General features: G+C 39.1%; 1 protein-coding gene across 1 annotated transcript in view; it reads right to left on the bottom strand.

Moving 5' to 3' along the window:
• LOC128737101 (homeobox protein six1b) overlaps positions 1–24,804 on the bottom strand; it is a 69,860-nt gene that overhangs the window by 15,673 nt on the left and 29,383 nt on the right. The window contains exons 2-4 of the mRNA XM_053831665.1: positions 20,434–20,644; positions 929–1,056; positions 525–629 (exon numbers count right to left, since the gene is read on the bottom strand). Coding sequence (XP_053687640.1) covers positions 525–629; positions 929–1,056; positions 20,434–20,644 — 444 coding nt within the window. The remainder of the gene's footprint in view (positions 1–524; positions 630–928; positions 1,057–20,433; positions 20,645–24,804) is intronic.

Below are 24,804 nucleotides of genomic sequence, written 5' to 3' on the forward strand. Positions count from 1 at the left end.
GATACTTGGATATAAGCATGATCACATTAACAGAACAAAAACAGGCAGAGAAAGTCCTCTTCGAATGATCTCTTTCAGAAGAATCAATATACGCTTCATTAGGATCCTTTGAATTACGCTTACAATAAAGAGTAAAGGAAAAAAAATGCCAGAAAACAAAGTATCAAATTTCAATCAACCTAGTTTCAACCGGAGATCTCCGCGAGTAGCGTCCGGAAAAGAGCAACGAACGAAGCGAATCAACAACAACAGCGAACAGCCCACAGTAATCCATCCATCCAGAATTGGACAACTTTTTCCCCTCCCGGGTTTACTGAAGCCGGGCGGGCGTTCGGTCGGTCGGTCGGTCGGATGGACCGCCGCCGAACAAAGGAAAACAAAAGGATTTTCCACCTCGATGACTACCATCGACGTTATCCCATCAGCCAGCGGGCCTTCGCCGTCGTCGTTGTCGATAGGCACAGTGCCTTTGCGAAAGAAGAAGAAAAAACCCCGTTGATAACGCCATATCGGTGGAACCTTACCTGCGTGGTTGTTAATCCGGTAGCTTCGGCTAGTTCCCGTTTCTCCCTTGGCGAAGGATACGGATTGTGTGTGTACCAATCTCGCAGGACCGATCTTGATTTCTCCTGGAAGATAGCGCGGGCGCAAAGAGAAAAAGAAAAAAAACATGGTTCTTCAAATGAGGTACATTTCAATCACAAAAGGAAAAAGTGCTCCGCTTGAGTGGGTTTCAGTTTTTTTTTAACCTAATCGGAATGCGATTAATAAGATTTCACCGTCAAGTTGCTTTTACCAGGATTATTTTTAGAGTAGGAAACATAGCAGAGAAGCAAATCCGAGGAAAGCCGAACAGCAATTCGGAGATTGATTTCGATCCGGCTTTTGTGCGCTGACTAACAATAGGAAGCGGCACCTGACGACGTACCTTGAAACAGTAGCTGGTTTCCTCGCCGTCCCATATCGTCCGAGGTAGCGGAAACTTGCGGCGGACGCGATACTTGCCGACGGCTCCCAAAGGCCGGCCGCGTAGCTTTTCCGCCTCCACGTAGTGCGCTGGAAGTGAGGGGTTATAAAAAGGTTATTAGTGATAATTTGAATATGAAGGCATTGGATGGAGTTGAGATAAGATTTATGGAAATTGATGGTATATAAAATCATTCAGCTGACAAAACCTAGAAGAATCTCCCGCCGCTGGTCGGCGGCCACTGGTACACCTTTTATGATCAATCACGAATGGAAAGATGTTATTTTTCAATATTTAGCATTATTAGTAAACAAAGATTCTGATTTTCTTAAACAGAAATTTGACTACTAACCTAGGCGACAGATAGGACAGAGATAAATTAAAGTCACTTTTCAATGCAAAGGGTGCGCTTCGTACCTATTCGAAAATGATCTTGAGTTTCAGTATCAAGAGTATAAACAATATTATAAAAACGAATACAGCAAGTTAAAGCTGGCAAGCCCTTAAAAACTTTACCTAAATGGAAATGACAATTGACAATTTTTCCACGGGTTAACTGTCAAATTGACGCTGACGACGCAGGCTGGGGCACACTGACTTTAACACTAAATGTGCCGACTAAACTTCATGAATATTTTTCTGGATGTCGAGAGATTTTTCAAGCGACGAGTGAAAAATCATGTATTCTGTTTTTGACAGGTTTAAAGAGCGTTGATTATCGTTAACAAATTCAGAATAGAGTTAATAAATCCGAGTCGATATGGGGTATGAAATGGGGTAGGCAAACGAGAAAGCGTCCAACGTAGCAGCTTTCGCCAGCCCAAGTTCCTCCCTAGCGCCTCCACGCGACCATACCCGGTAATACTCTATTGAGTAGCTAAGCTAGGAGGTGCGATGCTGCGTGGTTCCCGGATGCCTGATCTTAAAGCTGAGATTATGGGCAGACGGTTGAGCCTAGTTATCGGGTAAACCTAATATGTTAATTTTATTATTTGTTTCGTTTTACCTCATCAAGCACCTATACAGTAGAAAATCGTCCTTAATAAGTTTAAATAATGTACACGGATATCAGATGGAAAGATTAATTTAATTTTTGGATATTAGACGCACTGATGAAAACTCAAATGACGCGATAAGTAAGAAAATGTAATATGGACCCAATCAGCAATTTGGTAAGATCGTTTCAAGTCGAATTTTTCTACATGCCACTATATACGGGTCGACTCTTTTGGTAATAACATACCAAACGAGTTGAAAGTCCGAATGCAATAGTATAAGTATAATAGTATAATAGCTGATTAGAAAATGATTCCGGAATGCGCTGCAAGTACTCAGTCATTCTTCATGGGTCTTTGGATAGTTTGTAGAGCTAACGCCATCTATAACCCGAAACTAAGATAATTGCATAGACTAACCATCAATGCAGTTAGCTTTTTTTTTCATAATATCACTGCCGGACAGTGGGAGATATACAGGTTTTGCACACACACACAGTTAATAAATCCGAGTCGATATGCTCTACAATATACTGAATATTATTGAGTGGATAGAACAATGCAGTATCATCAGTAAAAAGGTTTATTATATCTTGAAGCTTTGAATTTCCCATGTCATTGATGAATATTAAGAATAAAAGAGAACTTGTATTGCTTCCTTGCGGAACTCCAATGTTAATCGGGCGCAAAGTATTATGAACATTGTTTATGCCTACAAAATATTTCCGATTTGTTAAATAGCTTTTTATCAAATCATTAGCGACTCCTCTTGCTCCGTAACGCCCAAGTTGTTTTAGTAAGATCCAATTTCAATTCCTACTTCAAATTCAATTTCATGTCCATTACCAAGTCTAGTTTGAAGTCCAATTTAGACTTGGATTTTAAGTCCAACTTTGAATTTCATGTCCGATTTTAAATGTTTGCAAGTTCAACTTAAAGACCGATTTCAGATCCAGTTTAAAGTCCGGGTCGTCTTTTGGTAATCGTATAAAACTTTCGTTTCGAAAGGAATTTCGGAAATCTAAATACGTCGTTGCAAAAGTCTAAGAATATTTCTGGAAAATCTCGAACTGTTTGCTTGAAAAATGCTTAAGTTACGCGAAGACAAAAAACATTGTCAAAGTAGAGTCACTTAATACCGCCGAAAATCCAGAAAATACGTATTGAAACTCTATATAGAGACATTAAAAGAATGGTTTCCCATATAAGTGGGGGAATGTCGTCGTGGTTGGGCCGTCTTTTGGTCCATTGGTTTGGACCTTTACAAAAACTAATATCGATAAACCAGTTATTCTCTCCCTCCAGAACGAATCACGATAACAAAATAATAGGACAAATACATGTCCCTTCACACCAATGAGAAGGATAACTTTTGGTGAAAATATATTTTGATACACACTCGCTCTTACAAGCGCTTATTATTGGTGATGCAGGTTGACAATAAAATCTGTCTTTGTCGCAAATCGGCTGGTTAAAGACAATACATGATCAGCAACTTGAACAAAAGGGACAAACAGCAAAAACTTCAAGAAAATGACTAGCTTGCTTTGATCTAAAGTCTGGCGTAAAATGTTACCTTGGCAACTACCAAACACTGCCGCTGCCGACACAGTGTGGCATGATTAGGATTGTTTTTGTTGCGTACAATACGTATTGCATACAGCAGTGTGTCTTTTTCACAGGCAATAACATGGTTGCCATGAAATATCTGTATCCATAATAAACAGCTATGATAACTTGTTGTTGTCCTAACTTCCATGCAATAGTGACAAACTTTCATCATACATTTTCGTAATCGCAACATTTTTAAGTAGGGACAATACCTTTGTCTCTTGTGCGTTCGTGATTTTTGATTCCCTTCACATTTCACATTACCTTACCCAAACACCTTACTGGACGAGATTTTTCTATGGTCTTCGTATGGAGCACAACAGCTTAATACATTTTCAGAATTTATCTCGATAATTGCATTTTATGTAATGATACAGAAAATTTCACTAACTGTAAGATTACACTCAAAATATTCTGCACATAACTAATAGTAAATTTCCATATGAAATTACCTATAATAATCATGAGCCGCATATAAACACAATCCTCCCAGAAATACACATAAAAAATATACGCATATGAATAGTATGTGCAAAAGTTTCGCGTACCCATAAATTATAGCTGTTTGGCATAAAAAGTACATTAACTGGGCACATTGCAAAAATCTATGTGTGGGACACATAGAAACTATACGAAAAGTTTTCTCAGTGTACGACACTGAACTAAGTATGCGTGTTTTGAATACACGATTGAAACTTACAATATTGTGAAAAGCTTACTGCCAGAGTAAGAAGTTTTACAATGCTTGTAATTGTAAATAGATAGTACGAGGTACTAAAACTGTCAAATCGTGATGGGCCGAGCATAACAGCGGCCCGACGCTAACGGCATTGTCCTATTAATATTGAATCTATCCAATTTTAAGAAAATTTCCAATTTTTCCAATTTTTAAGAAAATTTCCGAAAAAAGGAAATTTTTTGAAATATTTTTTTCTTGTTTGTTAATTTCTAATCTTCTAACGATAAAATTTTTGTGATTATTCGGTTTTCCTGAATATTTACCTTATTCAAAAATTAAGCTTTCTTGATCCAAACAGTACGTACGTTGTACGAGCCTACAAATTCTTATGAAAATGTGAGTAAATTTAGACCATAGACGGATTACCGATGGATCAGAAGTAGTCTTCGCTGCTCTCAAAGATAAAAAAGTAGAGCAGGGGGAAAACGTAACAAAAGCTGAACAAACGAGATATAAAAAAAAAGCCAGAGAAAAGGAGGAAAAACGAAAAAATAAGTACAAACTGAATAGAAAAGGATAAAAAGCGGAGCAAGCGTAAGACAAACAGCTGCCGTTGCTGTGTGTAGACATTCTGCTACCTACTCACTCGCAAACGCACAGCCTCATGTCGTCTTTCTGTGTAGCCCACTGCTGAATCAAACAACTCGTAAACTACCAGCTACCCGTGAGGGCTAGTGGCACACTGGGATACAGATTTTGCATTACTTTTTCTTTTCTTCTTCATCTTCGCTCTCGATTCTACTCAGTTAGAACGAGTACCCATGTGTAAGAAAATTAGGCCGCACGAGAGTGGACGCTTCGATCTCGTAATCGAAGTTACATCAGTTCTACAGTGTTCTATTTTTTCCTGTATGGACTCATCACTGCGACCAGCATCTATTGTGATATCACCCGGGTGTTTGCTGTATAAACCCGCACTGCAATTATTTTTGCTAAAGGGTGCCCCACATCAAATTGCACCACGGCAAAAATGCCGTAGAAAATTACCTAATTGACCGATCCTTTTCAATTTTAATTATTTTCTACATTATTGTTGAAGAAAGTATAGTTCTATCTTTTGTATTTACGGCGCTATGGGGCTGCTACCCCGTTGGTAGCAAAAAGAGCGCTCACTTGGCTTTACACTACTTTTTCGAATTCTGTTTACTTGAGGCGCTGTAGTCAAATGAGCCTCTACTGAGCAAAAAACCGAGAATGAAGCCTGCCCTCGTGTCGCTTCGACAGAGGAAGCAGATACTTCTGTAGACACTCCTTGAGGTAGATCTGTCCGTTTACAGTTCCGGTAGTCTCGAACGACACACTCTGTTTGCCACTTGAGCAGATCGCTTACCAAATCATGTATTTCTTGGCAAACTTCGAAAGTTTCTGCTTCCTTACTTCCTCCGGAACATCAAACTTGTACTGGACGGTGAAGAACAGTAGCCCCGGAAGCTGCCGGAAGTCCGCCTTGACGTAAGTCCCATAATCCATGATGAGAGAGTTGAGGATCTTCCAGGTGCTTGCGCAAAATAAATTCGCGACGTTGCTTTTCGGTTCGGGAGCACCACTTTTTTCCAATTTTCGAAAAACTGACCGCGATAAAAATACGGTGTAAATAATACACTCTAAACTACTTCTACCCAAATTTTCAAGAGAAAATACCCAATGGGTAGTTTTCTAGAGCATTTCTTCCATGGTGCAATTTGATGTTTGACACCCTTTATAATAGCTATTGAGTGAGCAATATGCATCGCGCAGAGGGCTGCTGTAAGAGTATATAGTCAGAAGAGACTCCAGAGAAAACAACTTCCGCCTCCCACGGACATTTACTATCGACGACGATGAACTGGAAGCAATGTTGCAAATTTTCATCACGATGAAGGCTCATCACTATAGTTACTATATATATAGTTCGGCGGATAGAAAACCAGGCGAATTGGCATCCCTGATTTATGAAATTAAATTTAAAATTATGGTGAAATGTGCAGGTTTTTACGAGAAATAATCACTGGCGGGTGTTGAAAATGACTAGTTCTATGAAAATAAAGTGTGTTTTTTTAACATTGCTCCTGCATTTTGGATTTTGAAAAGCTTTTGGCTCCGCTTTTGACGTTTATTTGGCTCCCGATTTTCTATCCGCCGAACTATATATATAGTAACTATACTCATCACCTGCTCATCAGCGATTTAAATCTTATCAACTGGCAACTCTATCGTATCCAGATTGCTCGCGATGAATCGCCGACGCAAAAACTGGTGAGCAAAATATGAATTGATTACGCTCGAAAATACTCGCTCGGTATCTCTGTCTCACACTCATCGCTAATCATCGTTAATCGCTGTCATCCAACCGAGAATGTATTTGCGATGAAACGTAAACAAACATATTTTTTGGAAAATTACAAAAGAAATATTGCTCGTTCAAATATAAAACGTTATTCGTATGACCTATAATAATTATGAACTTGTCAAACGTCAACATATACAGTCATCCCAGTATTACGGGCCAGTTAAGCATGATGCTGCTACAAAATTATCGGTAGAAACACAGATTTAAATAATTTACAGATTATTTATAACTTAATTGGTTAGGGTAGGGTTAGGGTTAGGGTTAGGGTAGGGTAGGTTAGGGTTAGGTTAGGGTAGATTATTTATAACTTAATTGGTTATAAATATACCATAGTTTGATGTTCTGTAGGCAATCTTGCTCAAAAATTACACACTTTTTTGCAGAACAACAAAATGTGAGCATATTCCATTCCCAGTATTATGGGCCACTTTTAAACCTGGTCAGAATTATGGGTCAATATTCCCAGTATTATGGGTCAGTAAAACAACATAGGTTTTATTTCGAGAAAATCGCACGCACGCGCGCGCCCCGCGATTTAGGGATCTTGTTGAATCTTGTACTGCACTCAGCAACTGTCTGAGTGAGTTGAGTTTAGATTCAATTTTAGCTTCTTCTTCGGGAAACTCATTAAACTGACTCAATGTATGATGGATGGTACTCAGCGCTGTGTTCGGATTTCGAGTGGAATGTCAAGTTCATTCGAGTCCCGCAGAGGGCTTCATCAAAGTGATGGTCTCTATGGCAAACCAAGTATGCAAAAGGCGGCCTAAGCTAAATGGATACGATAGACAGGGCATGTTGCAAGAATGCCGGACAACTACCCTAAAAAGATGGTATTTGGCTCACATCCGGTAGGAATAAGGACGCAGCGAGCAAGATGGTTAGATTAGGCGGAGCGAGTCTGAGAAATTAATGAGCGTTGGCCCACAACCGAGTGCATTGGAGAAACTTTGTTCATCAGGCTTTATCTTAGAACAGCAAGCCAACTAAGTACAGTAAGTAAGTTCAGGAAGAAGAAAAGTATTTGATCCTGGATTATTAGTTTTGGGTGGTTTCCAAAAATAACGCGGAACTGTACTGTACGGTAGATTGTGATCCCTTGCAACTTCCCGAAGTTTTTCGGTTTGTCTTGCTGGATCAAAAGCGTGATGCAATATATCAGAATCATAGAGCTTCGATTTCTGTATACTGATTTTCTGTGCACGTTTTTTCGTTTTACTGAAAACAAATTACAATTATAGTCAAAAACAGCGAATACTGTTGATCTATATGCTTGACCCATAATACTGGGAAAAGTCAATTTTGCTCCCAGTATTATGGGCCATTGTTTAATTTCGTACACTCAAGTCTTTTTTTACACGGTTTGTTTTTTTCGATTACTCAAGAACGGTACAACTTAGGAACCATTTACAAACTACGTAACGAATGTCGGGCCGCTCCCAAATGTATTGAGAAATAAATAAATGGTCCTTACGTTGTCCCGTTCTTAATAATCGAAAAAACAAACTGTGTAAAAAAAGTACTTGAGTGTATATTAAAGTGGAAAATGATTTTTTCTAGGCGGTGTCACCGTAATTCAATGAATACATACCTATTCCCTCGATTTCCGTTCATTTTATGCTCAGAGACACAAATTTTCGCCGCTTTTCAGCTTATAATTCACAACCGACTTTTTATAACAACCGCAAAAATAACAACAAATCGACAGTCGATTGGAGCCAACTGACAACTATCGAAAAATTAAGAAAATTAACGCATTTGAACTAAGTGTATTGCTATCAAGCATGCAGCGGAATGTTGCTTCTATCTATTGAACTCATACTCGATAGTTAAATACTAATTTGTTACGTATGAAACTAACGTAAAGTATGGACTGGCCCATAATACTGGGTGGCCCATAATATTGGGGTGACTGTACTTGCAACGCCATACACAACCAATAACTTCAAGCGGCACACAGACAAACAAAATGGTTTCAAGATTTAGTTTCAATGAAATGCAAACCTGGTGCAATATTATTATTATTAATTGGTGCCTCGAAGGTTCGAAGCTATGAAAAATAATACATCTTCTTGTGTGACTAACGATGAAGGCTGATAATCAAAATATCGTCGGCTACTATTCAAAATTTGATTCTGGTGCTTGTCATTGTCACGAAAAAAAAGATTTATGCCGCACTCAACGTGAATGTTGAAAAATTATGAATACCTAGCATGTTAAAATAATTTTATGAGATTAAAAGTCTTCTGGGTGTAGAAGAACGTTGATGTTTTGAAGTGTATTTATGTATTATGTCGCAAAAATGTATATTCCAAGTATCTCAGGTGCTAATAGTCGAACTGAAAAACCAACATAAATGTTAGGTACATGTTTTTTTGACGGTATAATTCAATATCCGATAGCGCTTTTGCCTGTTTTCCCAAATTGATAAATCATAGCTACTCATCGCGATGAGTCAAATGCGAGGTATTCGTTTTTGATTGGCATCACTAGCGATCAAATCATTGCATGAAAAAGAGTGAGTGGTAATTCGCTTTTCTCTCACTCTCATTAAATAATTCTCAGCTAGAAAAGCATTGCCAGAGAATTTGACGTAGTGGAATCACCTTTGAGTGTGTTTCGAATCGAATCAGTACTTTTATCGATGAATAGCAACATTGACTGGAAGTGCTTCATGAGTTCATATATTTGGGACCTCTGGTCACCGCCGGCAATAATACGAGTTAGGAGATTCAACGACGACGCATTCAAGTTAGAAATCGAGCCTACTCAACCCTCCGCAAAACGCTTCGATCAAGGAGCATTCACCGCCACACAAACCTGACGATGTACAAAACGCTAATCAGATTCGTAGTTCCCTACGGGCTTGAGACAGTAACTTTGTTTACGGAAGACATACATGCACTTGCTGTATTTGAACGAAAGGTGTTGCAGACTATTTTTGGCAGAGTACAAACGGTAAGCGGAGATTAGCGCAGGCGTATGAACCACGAGTTGTAGGCACAATTTGGAGAGATTCCCATCGTACACCTGGCGAAAGTTGGTGGGACGGTCACGTCGCAAAGATACCGGACGACTGTGCTAGATGGCTCGACCAGGTTGATTGCGTGTGTCGAGACGCTCAACGAATTGACGACGAGTAGCTCAGGACCGTGTACAGTGAAGAGAAATTCTTGATACGACAAGAGCCACCCCGGCTCTATGCTGCTAGAAGTAAGTAGGTAAGTACCTACGAAGCTAACTGGGCGCGGGCAATGGTAGTATTCACACCAATTTCAGCACCCAGAAAATTGATCTACCATGGTGGCCAAAAGATAATTGTATTTCTCTAGTTTGCAATCGTAGTTACTAGGCGACTTGCAAAAAAAGATCTCTCTTTGGTCGCCAAATTCATCAAGTTCAAGTTATTTTGAGCTGTGACTTAACACTTTTCTACAATTACTGGAAACTTTTCGTGCCTGTTGCCGTGTACAATTAAAATAAAGTTATGTTTGTTTTCTAAATAACCAGCGAACAGCTTCTACACTACATATAGCAGCGCTTGCACAGCCGAGGAGCCAAGAGCCGACGGGTGCAGCCTTTCACTGTCAACAAACCGTGCCTGTCCCATAAAAACGAATCTGATCCGGGCACCACACAACGCGTCTACACATTTTCAGCTGATCCGAGGGTTTCGGTTGTAACATCACGGCCGTAGGATCTGCGTGCATATACATACAGGCCAGGCATACATAAACACAGAAGCGGAGGCACACAGGCAGCGCAGCATCCATCCATCCCTCGCACTCGTGACGCATCGTGGACCACCAGAACAATTTTATTCCAGGCAAGCATCACTGAGACAGTCGTTTATACAAAAGCGAGTAGATTCCGCACGTTTATCAAAACGAGTAATGAAATGAAATTGATATCGGATACCCAGTACAACGTGCTCTTCGCGTCCCCACCGTACACCTCTGTCCGACCAAAACCCTATCCGTAAGCATACAAGAACGCGCCGAGACCCCAGCTGGTGAAGCATTGTCACTGTCCGGTTGTCTGCCGCCAGCCATGGATATGTTGTCACCCGTTGCGCCGGCTGAGACCGCAGAACCAAAATCTGACTCAGCATCGGCAATGATATCCCGTCACCCGCAGCAGGGGCGATGGCACTTATGTTGGCATAACGTGCCATAAATGATTCAGACCATCTATAGGCTCGAGCTACACCAAAAATGCTTGCATTTACCTTTGCAGGGTGAAAAAACGACGTCGGTGACGAAAACACCAAGAACATGAGAACCTGTCCGATTCTCGAGAATCTCCCAGATCGTTATGATTGTCGTGCTTTTACGATTATGATTACTGGTGCTGTTGTTGTTGTTAGTTCCCGCACTAGTTATCTTGGTTGGTTGGTTGGTTGGTTGGTGGATTCGTTGGTTGGTTGAGCTCGTTATCAAAAAGTTCATCTAAGCTTGGCCACCCCGGCAGCCGTAATTATTTGGGAATTCGAGGACGCACGCGTCTTTGTCCACAGGCAGCTGTCAATTATGGGGAGATCTGATTGTGATTTTTATCTGTACTTTCTGTGAGGTTTTGAATGTCGGAATAAGTATCCAATTATTCTAACAATGAAATAATTAAGAACTAACTTTCAGAACTATCTCGTGTGCAATGCTAATTGCAACTAGCCATTTCTCAATGTGAAAACTGTAATCTGTATTTATAGACTTTCTATTCAAATAACTCTTCTCTGCGCATATGTCCTTTCGATTATCGTTTATAGGCGCGTAATATCAATATAAAAGGCCATAATTTTTATATTCAAATAAATATGATCACTCCACTGTTTCACAACTTCGTTGACACTCACCTTTCATTCCAACGATTCCTATTTTTTCTCTTCTTTTAACTAGATAAGCTAGATGGGGAATCTCCTACCGAACTGGCCAGCCAGAGGTTGGACCGTAAAGAAACAATTTGGCTCCAAAATAAACAACCAAACGCCAACATAGCAACCAGTCAGCCGTGCTCGAATGAATGTCGTTTTGATAGTTTGAATTATACCTGCCAACATTGTTATAGTCACACATTTTCTTTTGCCCTTTCTTCGAGATCGAACCGGTCCGATAGTATCCGTCATCGAAAGGCCCGTGGTTGGTGACCAGGAAAACGAAATCCGAGTCGCCGGACCACAAATCCGAACGATTTTGAACACACACAGCTCCTCGACCAGTCGTCGTAACACGCAGCCTCCTGTTTGCTTGTCACTTTGTATGGCAATAAATTTAACCTCAACGAGGGAGGAATCGAGCAACACACACGACACAGCAGGAAGATTGCGAGCGCTCTCGCGCTTCTTCTAAACCACAAAAAAAGGTTCAACAAAATAGCTCAAATATGTTTTAGATAAGAGTGTTTCGGTGCTAAATTATACAGCATTTAAATAATAAAAAGAAACATTCCAAGTTGAAGGAAATATTCTGAACAAATAGCGAAGATGATAATTTCTACTCATAGTCATGTATATTCAAAACACAACAAAAAACGAAGTTGTTGTTGGTTCAGGATGACCAACAAGTGTATACTTCCTTTCGGTTTGTTTGAATCCTTTGCTCACTCTTTGGCTGTGACCGATCGAAGTCAATCCTCCGCCGCCGGTACATACGATTGCCTTCACGGAAAAAACGAGTGTTTGTTTTAGATCCCTGTTAAACACTCGTAAGCATCATTCCACAAGAAGTCACAAATGAATGCCAGCTGCCACGGGTTGCCATTGGCAACATCGGTTTAGCTTCACTATAACTGCATGATGGAAGTACGCATGCAGTGTATCACACCAAACATAAGGTTTTCATTTAATTAATTTTCATATTCACATCGTGCACGTGTTTCTCACATCTCCCATTATGGGCTGGTAGCGAATGGCCGAAACACAAATGGCCGAATCACGAATGGCCGAAATCCAAATGGCCGAATTTCAATAACAGTCACAGAAGGCCGAATCACGAAAGGCCGAATCACGAATGGCCGAATCACGAATGGCCGAATCACGAAAGGCCGAAATTTTTCGGAATGCCTAAATAACTACTCAATAAAAAACCATGAATTGGCAAGTAGTTAACAAATAACTTTAATCGAACAAAAAACAAACTACTACTATTAAACAAACAAAACATGCTTTACGAACGCCTTTGTTTAGCGCTTAATAAAAGCGCAACTGCGTCAACAAAATTTTTGCTGCTCATTTTGTGAGCATTAACACATTTCGAGTAGATTTTTTTGTCTATTTCTCGGCGCGAATTCGGAACATCCCCCTGAAGAATTCTAAGGATGTTCCGCTCTATCGCCTTTTGCTCCACCCGCAGCTTTGTGATGATTCTGGTCATTGACAGGTGATGGGAACCAACAATGGTTGTGACAGGCTTAAAATTTGACCACAGAGTGGGGTGAAACAATGGCCTGTTGTTCCGGTACCTCCCACTTATGTAAGTATTTCGAAAATATGTAAGGAAATTCTCCAATTCTTCAGGCATCGTTCCTTCCATCGCGTCGTACGCCTCCTGTATCCGATTTTGCGGCAGAAAAGACAAAGCCTGGAATTTTTATTGCATTATAAAAACTCCAGATAAATAAAAATACCTTATCAACAAACCTGCAGCTGTTTTACCGCCATGAATATGTCTGTGTTGGTCGAGTAATGTTGTTTTAGTCCGCGTATATTTAATTGTTTTATTATATTTTGTGTGAAATGAAATAAGCATAAGAAGCATCCCGCTTCTGCTTGTTTTTATTGAATAGTATCCCATCAATGGAAATCATCGGTTTTTCTCTCTGCGACAACACAATTTTAACGACAGGTGCACTTTCTTCGTTGTTGAAACCAGCAACATCGGATGAATCGCCGGATGCACTCAGTTTTCACAAGACAACTACCAACTACCGTGCGGAAAGCAAAGCGTGTTCAACAACAATGGAAACAACTGTTGGGTTTGCTATGTGCGGTCAACAAAGATGGACACGGCGGGATATTGAATGAAATATTTCGGCCGCTTTAGTAATAGGGTAATAAACTTGTAGTTTACTGCATTTACTTCTTATGAAAATCCATGACAGTAAGAATAAGATTACCATTATAATATAAGCACATATCTACGAAAGATAATTTTTATACTGGTTTTTACCTCATATTTCTTGATTATAAATACATCTTCATTATAAGGTGCGAGATGTATTTACCGTGTTAGTAACCAAGGTTTCCTAGATGATTCAGGGCGAGACGGCCGTAGGCCGCGAGTGTGCGCCGGTGACCCGCCGTCGGAAGCGCCGGCCACTGCAGGGGGGCAGCCCCCCCGCAGAAACCACTACTATTTAGGTGGATGCATTTTGCTAGGTTTACTGTCTATTAGGGATTATCCCTTAGTTAAGTCCGAACGAGCGGCAGCGAGTAAGGACAGCATGCACCCAACGTTTGCGCAGGTTGAAGGCTATGAATATTTTCGGTCGAATATGACATTCGGCCATTCGTGTTTCGGCCATTTGTGATTCGGCCATTCGTGATTCGGCCTTTTGATATATTATGCCATTCGTTATTTCGGCCATTTGTGTTTCGGCCATTCGTGATTCGGCCATTTGTGTTTCGGCCATTCGTAGGTAATCCCCCATTATCTTCTCGCTATGTAATCTGACATCAAGGTTTTCTCCACTCATTGAGTGCGGAAAATATCACAAACCGAAAGCGCAGTGTTTGTGCCATTACCTAAAGTCAAAAATAATTGGCAAAACAACTGCTTTCGGTACATTTACAAAGTTAATTTTACATTATATGTTATTTAGAAGGTTTTAAAGACAAAAAAAACTGTTTTCCTTTAACGACAAGCTCGGCAGAGTCCATTTATGGCAGTCAGCATGGCACCGAATATCACTCTTCCCTTCCCTTCCCTTCTTCAGTGCACCAACATGCTCCCATAGATTCGGGAAACCATCACAAAAACATAAAATTAGTTTAACTAACCTGCTAGCCGTAATAAGATCTGGCAACTCGAAGCACTTAACATTGCATTCTATAAGTTCTATTACTTTTTCAGTCATTAATACTGAGATTAGTGACCAATTAATATTCATCACTATATTTTCACTTTTTCGCCGTCGGTTTTTCATTAATTTTTTTCAGCCGTTTCAGTCGTCAAATCACTCGCGAAAGTTAACGTAAACATTTGAGCGTGAAATTGACCAATTATTTTCGCTATTAACCGTAATTCACCGTAAACAACATTTTATGTGATAGAATTAATGTCGGATCTGATTCAACAGCAAAAATAGATACACGATTCTACGTTTCATAATTGTTCATAGCAGATTTATTACCTACTACCAGCAACTCTATTCTCAACAAAACGATAGTGGCAACAAGTACTGAAATCAGTGAAAAAGTTTAGTTTAGTTTCAAGCCTAATTTAAGCCTTAAGTCAAATCCAAATTCAATTCCAAAGTCTAGTTTTTCAAGTCCTGTTTCAATTTGATTGAGACAATTTGAAGTGCAGTTTGAATCGAAATTAGAACCAGTGGAGAAAAACACAGAAAAGAGCACGGTGTAAATCGTAAAAAAATGGACAAACGAAATAGCAAAAGGGGAAAACACGGGTGAGCAAAATAAGAAAAATTAACATGACAAAAAATCGCAACAGGATGAGAGGAAAAACGCAGGGCGTAAAAATAGAAAAAAGTGGAAAATAAGAAAATGGAAGCAAAAAATGAAATGAGATAAAAAAGAGAAGACTTGACAGAAAAAAAAAGAAAAACGAAAAAGAACAGACGAAAGGAATGAAAAAAAGGAAAAACAATAGACAAAACGAAGAAAGTAAGGAAAAATTGGACAGAAAAGAAGAAAAACGGAACAAATAAAGAGGAAAAACGAGATAAAAAGAAGGAAAATCTGGAGCAGAAAAATCGAGAAACAACAGTAAAGGCAGAAAATGTAAAAACGAAAAACAGAACACGACTGAAAAGGAGGTTATCTTGTGATAAGAGGAAGAAAGGAACAGATGGAAACAAAAAAAAACAATTGGACAGAAAACAAAAGAGGAAAGTACAATAAAGGAAAAACAGGCCCAAAATGAGGAAAAACGAAAGCAAAGGACGAAAAATGGAGCAGGAAGGAGAAAAATAAGCTGAAAAGGGCGAAAACGGGACAGGAAAAGAAGAAAAAGAGGAGATGGCAAGCCCAAAGAGAAAAGGGGAGAAAAAACAGGGAAGGCGGGACAAAAAAACGAGACGAAATGAAAAGCGAGAGAGTAACAAGTCGATAGAGATAGACAACGAATAAGCAAAAAAGAGATCGAACAGGACAAAAGAGAAAGATGGAACAAAATGGGAATGGAATGGGAATGCATTGGGAAAATGGTACAGAAAAAGAAGAAAGGAAAAATAAGTAAAACGGACCAAAAAAAGTATAAAGGAAAGAGACGAAAGAGGAAAACCGGAAAGCGAAGGGAACAAAGGGATCCAAAATAATTCAAAATAAACGTGTCAGAAAAGAAGGAAAAACGGGGCATCATAGAAAGGAAAAACGGACGAAGATGAAACACAAGAAGGAAAGGAAATTAAAAAAGAGAGTCGAAAACTTCAGAAACTTTAGTATTTAGAGATAGTCCGTCTCCTGCCGCTTTCCAGAAAAAGATGTAAAAAGAAGGGAAAATAAGACAGAAGGAGAACGAACGAAGAACGGAAGAAAAGTAAGAAAAACTATAAAGAAATCGAAGAAAAATAAGATAAACTTTACAGTAAAGAGGAAAACAGGATAGAAAAGAAAATATAGGGCATTAAAAACAGAACAGAAAAAAAAGTAATCAGGACAGAAATGTCGTGTCCGTCGGTTATTTTCAACCTTTTCAACCGAGTCCTCACGGAACAACGTCCGTCAAAGTCTACGTTCGTCCAAAAACTCACTTGCTTGAAGCATGCTATGTCATGCCACAGTATGCGTAAGTCTCATATTGAACGATTCATTTCTCTCCTTGTCTCTTATCGTTCGTGTGACGGTATTCTCCCTATGCAAGGGGTTTCAGTTACACTCAAGTAAATAATTCAGTTTCATTAGATTTGTTTTACGCTGATTCATCTAGCTCGACTCGTTCCCTACAAGAAAAATATGTGAAGCAAAAAGCGATCGGAAAACAAAAACAGAGTGTAACAGAAAACAAGGAAAGGTAGGACCTAGTAAGAGGAACAACAGGACGGAATAAAACAAAAAGTAGAAAAGTGGGACCGAAAAAAAAAGTCAAAACAGGTCAGAACGAGATAAAAATAGACTTGAATACGAGAAGAAACGGAAGAAAAAATGCAAAAAACAGAACAGAACAGCACAATCAGGATTCTGGAGAAGGGTGAGGAACGGGACACGGGAAAAGAAGAAAAAAAGAAACAGAGGAAGAGATAGCAACGCGTTGAAAAAAGGAAAAACGAAAGAAAAAGTGGAAAAACGAGACAGAAAAAAATAAAACGGAAGACAAAAAGCGATCAGAAAAGAAAAAAAATTTGACAGCTGTGGAAAAGCAAGAGACAAAACATAACAGGAGCGAACAAAAAATGGAATAGCGAAAAGACGAAAATCGAAACCGAGAAAAAGATAAAAGTAGAAACGGGACAAAAAATGATAAAAAATCAAACAAGTGAAGAGGAAAAATGGACCTGGAAATGAGAAAAAAAATACGAAAAACACGAAAATGAACAATTAGGACTCAAGGGCAGAAAGGACGGAAAAAACGGGACCGGATAAGAATAAAAAAAGGAACAGAGGAAGAGGAAAGAACGGACAGAAAAGAAAGATCAAACAAAAAATCTGAAAAGAGGACAGAGAAACTATAAAGGAAAAATAGGAAAAGCAGCTTAAATAAAACGGTAAAACGTAAGAGAAAAATTGTAAAATGGGAGAAAAAAGAGAAAAACTAGGGAGAAATATAAAAAAATGGAGCTTAAAACAAAATAAACGTGACAGAAAAGACAAAAACGGCAGTAAAAAGAGGAACAACAGTGCAGATGAAGACGAAAGCCGAGAAGGAAAAGAGTTAAAAAAACGAAGACTTAAATTCGAAAACAAAGGGAAATAGAAGAGAGAGAAAACGAGAAACAATATAACAAAAACGATTGAAAACCAACAATAAAACAGGGAACACGGAACAGAATAAAGGAAAACGAGAGAAAAAGAGAAAAAATGGAAGAAAAGGGAAAGCGAAACCCTAAAAAACGATATAGAAAAGGAGAAAAAACGGAACTGGTAAACAGAAAAAACGGAGCACAAAAAAGATAAAGCGTCAATTCTGGTTTCAAGTAGGACAACGTATCCAATTTCGTGTACATATCCGATTTGACGTTAAACTTCAAGTTCAAATTACCCAAATTCTGCAGCATAGGTTTAAGTCTTATCTCTAGTCCAATTAAAATCCAATTTTTTCCGATTTCAAGTCCGATTTTAAGTTCAATTGCGTTCTTAATTTCAATTTGCATTCTAATTTCCAATAAAAACTGCAAACTCTGTTTTTGTTCCGATTTCTTTTCTAATTCCACGTAAATCTTGCAGTCCCCATTACTCTAAACTTTAAGGTGAGGTGAAGGTCGTCAGAGTCCAGTTGCATTTTTAGTGGTTTCAGTACTTTCACGACAGGAACAGAGTTGCTAGTTGTAAGTAATAAAATAAGTTATGAAAAATTATGAAACGTAGAATCGCGTATCTATTTTTGCTGTTGAACGAGATCCGACAGTAATTCTATCAAATAAAATGCTGTACACGCTGATTTTTATTATCAGTGAAGCATATTTTCGACACTCTACGACCGTTAATTTAATAACGAAAATTGTTGTTCAATTTCATGCTCAACGTAAATATAGCATCACTCCACATATACACCCGTTTCCTTGGTAACGTACAACAACGACGGTCGCGGATTCGGAATTGCAATCGAAACGAAGTAAAGTTTTTCATAACAATACAAGTGAACAGTTTGGGTAAAATCATTATAATATCTTACCAAATAACTGTTCGGGTGCTAAATTAAAGTTTTCTGTGTCTCAAGTTAAGTTTCGCGTGTGGTGTGACGACTGAAACGGCCGAAAAAAATAATGAAATATCGACGGCGAAAAAGTGAAAATATAGTGATTGAATTTTAATTGGGCACAAATCTCAGTATTTAGTGTAATTTATGCCCCGAAAAGTAATAGAACCTATAGAATGCAATGTTTAGTGCTTGGAGTTGCATGATCTCATTAAGGCTAGCAGGTTAGTTGTACTTATTTTATTTTTTTGAGATGGTTTCCCGAGTCTACGGGAGCATGTTGGTACACTGAAGAAGGGAAGAGAATATTCGGTGCCATACTGACTGTCATAAATGAACTCTAACGACCTTGTCGTTAATTCAATTTCGAGTCTAATTCCACCACTAATTTCTAGTCCAGTTCCAAGTCTAATTGTCGGTCCAATTTCAACTGTGATTTTAAATCCAGTTGCACCCGAAAGTTCGGAATAATAGCCAATTTTTCATGTATGGGCAGATGTGCCTTACTACGATACCTCCTTTTTCCTCGGTTAATACGTTCTTTTGAAAGATCGGGTGCCCCGCTTATTGCTTATGTCCGGGTACGCTAGTGGCAGGATTAATCGCAAACCAAGCGGCAAGACTTGACATTACAAGTTGTTCTCAAAACGAAAAAAATGAACGATTGGCTGCCCATGGTCATCATCAGAAACGGATGCTCCGAGCTGAGCAAATGGTCATCTAAATAACGTAAATTGCTTATATTGTTTATGGCTAAACAAAGGAAAAAAGTAGGAATTTGCACCAACCAGGGAGAGGTACTATATTTATTCAAATGTCAAAATAACAAAATTCAACTATCATCTCGTGAGCCTAACGAGACTTTCATCACTAAATTTCACATGCTTGTTAGTTTTGCGGATGACGTCGATATCATTGGAATCAACTGCAGAGCGGTGGAAGAGGCCTTTAGGTCTTTTAAATTGAAAACAGCGAGATTTAGATGTACCATTAACACTCCCAAAACGAAGCACGAGCTAACACAATGTGGTGGGCTGCGGTGGGCTGAGCACGTGGCCGGAATGCCCGATGTAAGAGTAGCCAGCAGAGAACTACAGTTAGGAACAAACCGCGCACCCAACGGTTGTGACAAAATATTACAAATATCATCTGATATGGAAAAGGGGTGGATTGGCAATGTTACTGTACAGAAAATGATGGGAGATATTCAGCGAGAAGTTCGAAAGTTTATCAGAAAAGACAAAGAATAATATAAATTTCTTGTATTTTTTCCTCAAGGCCCAATGAAAATTCGCTGCAAAACTATATTTTTACAAGTTTTCTACTTTATTTCCTCATGGAGGAATTGAAAATTTTGTGCGGCTAAACCCCACCGGTCACAGAAGTTAACCAAACTCATAAAAGAATTTCAAAATACAATGTTTTACTGTAAAAATTGGTTCGGTATTCCTAGAGACTCAGGCAATGTGAGAATATATAATAACTATGACATCACATTATTTTGAAGCGGAACGTGACTTAGTCGGTCTCGCCAATTTCATGTTACAGTCGATCTGCGCTAAAGACGAAGTTAACAACCACTGCAAATCATATACAAAAGTCACATAATGCCAGAGTTCTTTCTCGAAAAGCTATATTTAACACACTTGCTGCCTTGCAATAAGTCGGATAAATACGAAAGGCACGGTCTGAACAAATTGATCACATATATTCATACGACATAAAGTAAATGATCCAAAAAATTAGACCAAATTTAGACTCACCTTTAAGCCACAGGGCCTGCAGTTTGGAATGGTTGTGCGGTGCATACTGGTGGTGCTCGAGTAACCGGTACAGCTCTTTGAAGTTCCCCCGGTGGAACGCCACCACGGCTTTGGCTTTGAGCACGGACTCGTTCAGCTGCAGCTTGTCGCACTGAGGCAGTGACCACAGGAACCTCCCGAGCCGTTCGATGTTTCCCGCCTGCTGCAAAACCTACATTCATCAGAAATAGAAACAGAAGAAAAGTGCTCTGATTTATTATTTGTTAGTACACTTCAACGAAAAGTTCAATAACATGCGTTTCTCACGCGCCAATTATGCGGTGGTACGCAAACCCCACGTAAATTGTCGCTTCGACAGTTTGAGAAACGTGAAACCCCGCCGCACGTCGAAACGAAACTGTGGGAAAATATTTTTCCTCGAAAAAGTCGCACAGTTAGTGGAACCGAAGCGACGTTTCGATCGGTCATCGAAAGCATTGCAGTACACTTCCTTCAAAACGCACCGTTCGGTTGCCCAACTCAGCAAAGCAATTTTACTCTCAAATTACCCGCGAACATTGGCGGAAAAAAACGCCCGCTGATGACGACAAATATGCAAGTTACTTGAAAATGTGCGGTTATTTGATTAATGCAATTCAACACTTGGCAGCGGTAAACGTTAAACCATATGCCTACGAGTCCGAGTTTGTTGACATTTCTTTGCGATTCGGCTTTTAACTTTGATGCCAAAACTAAACATGAGTCAGTGTAATCAAATTCAAAGAAGCATCATTACATATATAAATAAACTCAGAATGTTGGGAGGAGCCCTTACGCTGGCGGTTACTGACAAATTTCCCGCAAGTCCAGATTACGAAGGTAGCACTGTAGATTCTCTAATTGCATGCTTGGCTGCATTAATTTGTCACATTTCCTACACCGGCCACATGCATCACTTGATGCCGATTCATACTTATAAATAGAGGAGTGAAATACATTATGTTCGTCCGATCAACGGGGTTTGCTACAATGTAATAATATTAATTTAAGTCCCATACATCACCGGGATTTCGCGGCTGTTGCTAAATATTCACGATCACAAATTGCGGTGATCCAACCGACCCATCATCCAAAATAACGCCCAGCCAGCAACTCCTTCTTTTGGTTTTTGGCCATTGCTACCGTCGCGACGGTGGCACCACGCAGCTGGTTGATCAAAAGAAAGGAAAATGCTACAACGTATCAAATCTCACCTTTGCTATTTTCGAATTGACTGTGGCAAATGGGCAGGCAGGGCGCAATCATTTGAATCTATTAGACCGAAACGTTGATGATCGTGCTAGCCAGGGACGAGAAATATGAATAATCGTTTTTTGACTAGACTAGACGATCCGCGGTAGAAAATTCGTGTTGCAAAAATGCTTTCGGGATGATTTTTCAAGCGCGAAATGCATAGCTTAATTGATTACTTCACTTCACAAAAACTTAAAACAATCAATTTAATCAAATATTTGTTCAACTGGATGAAAATGCACAACAAAACAGAGTAGGCTCGGCGAATCAACTCGTTTTTCCACCTTTTTAAAACAATAAATGTTGTAGGAAACTTTGGATGATAAATCAAAATGGTACGAATGTCCATAGCACGAACGAGGGACCAACGCAGGACTACGGATGCTGGTTCAATTCGACAAATTTAAATTTCTTAAATGCCCGTGCTCTGAATATCAGTTTTATCCGATTCGTAGCGTTTGTACTTCCACGAAGAGTTTCATCAGGCCACAATCATACTTTGTCTGGCGGTTGGCGACTTTGGGTAACTGTAGGTAAGTAGCAGGAAACGAATATTAGCTGGTTTAATAATCTTGCTCAAAACATAAAATATTTGTCATTAATAATCTGGATTATCATTTACCAGTGGTTCACATTCGTCAATTTTCTTGCAAATAGTTGATATATAGCATCATTCATTGGGACAGATTGATTTGAAATATAATTGCCTTTTAACTAACATACGAGCAACGCGTTAAAATTATGACAGGTAAAATATCATCGATTAGCTAACGTCAATTGCACATTAATAGCTCTTTTTCACACTCTATTTATCGGTTATTCCGCACTTTACAGTAATACAATGTAAAATATGTAAACAACTGCATGCAGCTAATTGTAAAGCAACAAATTAAACGCCCAAAACCTATTTCGGACCAGACAGTCGCTTATTCTTTTTGACTTTGAAAATTACCGCGTCACGTCACAAGTACGAATATTCTTTCAACTCCTGTTTCATATATATTCATATTCATGTAGACATCAGTTCTGAATAAATTCTTGCAGTATGTGGATACAATCGGGCGAAAAATAGGATTGGTCGCTAACTGTTTTACAACTGTTCACTTTCAGAATATCAAAATGGATTAGGTTTATAGCGGTCCTAAGAAATTTTGTTTGGACGAGAGGACTTTGTCACTTTCTCTGGCGTACTTCCCAAGCACAGATATCAAATTAGTATAAGTCTGGACGTTGTTATGAGCCTTCGACCTGTTGGGACGAAGGGGCCGTGACCCTTTTTTTTAATAAAAATAAAGGAAAAAATCAGAGGGGTTGTGTACAAGACACGACCGCATATATAGGTGACGCAGGACTACATAAGTCTCTTTGTAGTGATAGTAGCATGTATTCATGCTTGTAATCATTCGATTCTTCATATAGAGTAAGGAGGGGTAAAAGTACGATGCGGGTAAAAGTGCGATTCAATGATTTATCAGTGCGGATTCCGAGTAAATTGACTACATTGGCATGGATGGGTGAGTACTTTGACAGCTTAAATCCATCATAAACATTTGTTGTTTACGAATCATAGTTGCTGAGTTATGGGTAAAAGTTATTTTAGAACGGTTTTGATGTAATATTTCGTTGTACGGCAAATACGATATCAACAGGAGGATATTACTTATTCACAAATTGTAGCAGCGTTTTACATCACTCAGATATCTCTCTTGAAATTGCGGTGAGAAGAATTTGCAAAATATATGTTGCTTTTCCATAATTTAATCAAACCCCGTCAAGCGCCTAGCGGGGCAAAAGTTCGATTTATTGACGGGGTAAAAGTTCGATTCATGGATCGAGAATCTAACTCATTTTACTGACGGGACGACGACACTATGCAAGTCCTTGCGACTTGCAAGGTACTGCGGGCGACGCTGTTCGTCCGTCAGCGTTATAGCCGCGATTCTCAACGGGGTTGTTCGGGGAAAGGAGTTCTAGTTTTATCACGGAGCGAAAAAATTCGTTTGTTTCAAACGAAATTTTTATAACAACCTAAAAATATTTTTGTTTCGAAACGAAATTCTATTTGAATCAAGAAAATAACAGTTTCGCTTTTCCATAATTTAATCAAAACCCGTCAAGCGCCTAGCGGAGTAAAGGTGCGATTCACAGACGGGGCAAAAATGTATAACTTATATACAGCTTTTGGCACTATATTACAGATAGTAGAAATGGAAGATCTGCAGAAAACTGCTCTACAGATGTTGGTCGAAGAAAAACAATGTTTTTCCGCTGATGAAACATAAAACAAACGTTTGGGAAAGTTTCGATCTGTCGGAGGCTGCAATACACCAGCGGAAAATAGGAAAGGTGTAAATTGAGAATATTCCTTACCGAAACATACCACAGATTGACGGTAATATGGTTTTGTTAGCTACTGCTGTGCTAATTTCATGGATTCGAGCTTCGCACTTTTGCCCCGCGGTAATCGAACTTTTACCCCGCTAGTGGGGTAAAAGTGCGAATCGGCACTTGTTCAGAAGAATGAAGAATTTATTTTCAATAACACTATTATTCCAGATGATTTATAGTTGAATGTAAAGACATTGAGTAGCTGCATCACTATAAAATATATTTTGTTGTTGTTCTTCTTTATATCTCGCGAAAATTGATGACAACTTCAAACATCGCACTTATGCCCCGCCCTACTCTATACGTGCTATATGCAACATATATACATGCTACATGCGTTGTATGTAAAATTTATCAAAGTAGTAGCATTGCATACGTTCAATTCTCAAAAGATTGCATTTGAAAACAATTTAACAAAATTAATAACACAAACTATTACTTTCCAGCTACCTTACTGAAATTAAAGATTGTTTTTATTACCCATGGTTCCCCACGTTAAAGGGATTTCACCAATTCAATCCTATTTTATTAATAGCACAGTTTTTCACTACACTTCTAATGAAACGGCAAGCATGCGTATTCATACAGAGTCGTATTATAACCGAACACTACAGCTGTAGCGCATTTTTCCAACACAGATATCAAATTCGCCGAGGTTTATTCGTCTCGCAGTAAAGAATTTGCGATCTGATGGGGCGACGTACTTCTGTC

This window comes from Sabethes cyaneus, chromosome 2 (assembly GCF_943734655.1).
Source record: "Sabethes cyaneus chromosome 2, idSabCyanKW18_F2, whole genome shotgun sequence".
NCBI classification, from domain to species: Eukaryota; Metazoa; Arthropoda; class Insecta; order Diptera; family Culicidae; genus Sabethes; species Sabethes cyaneus.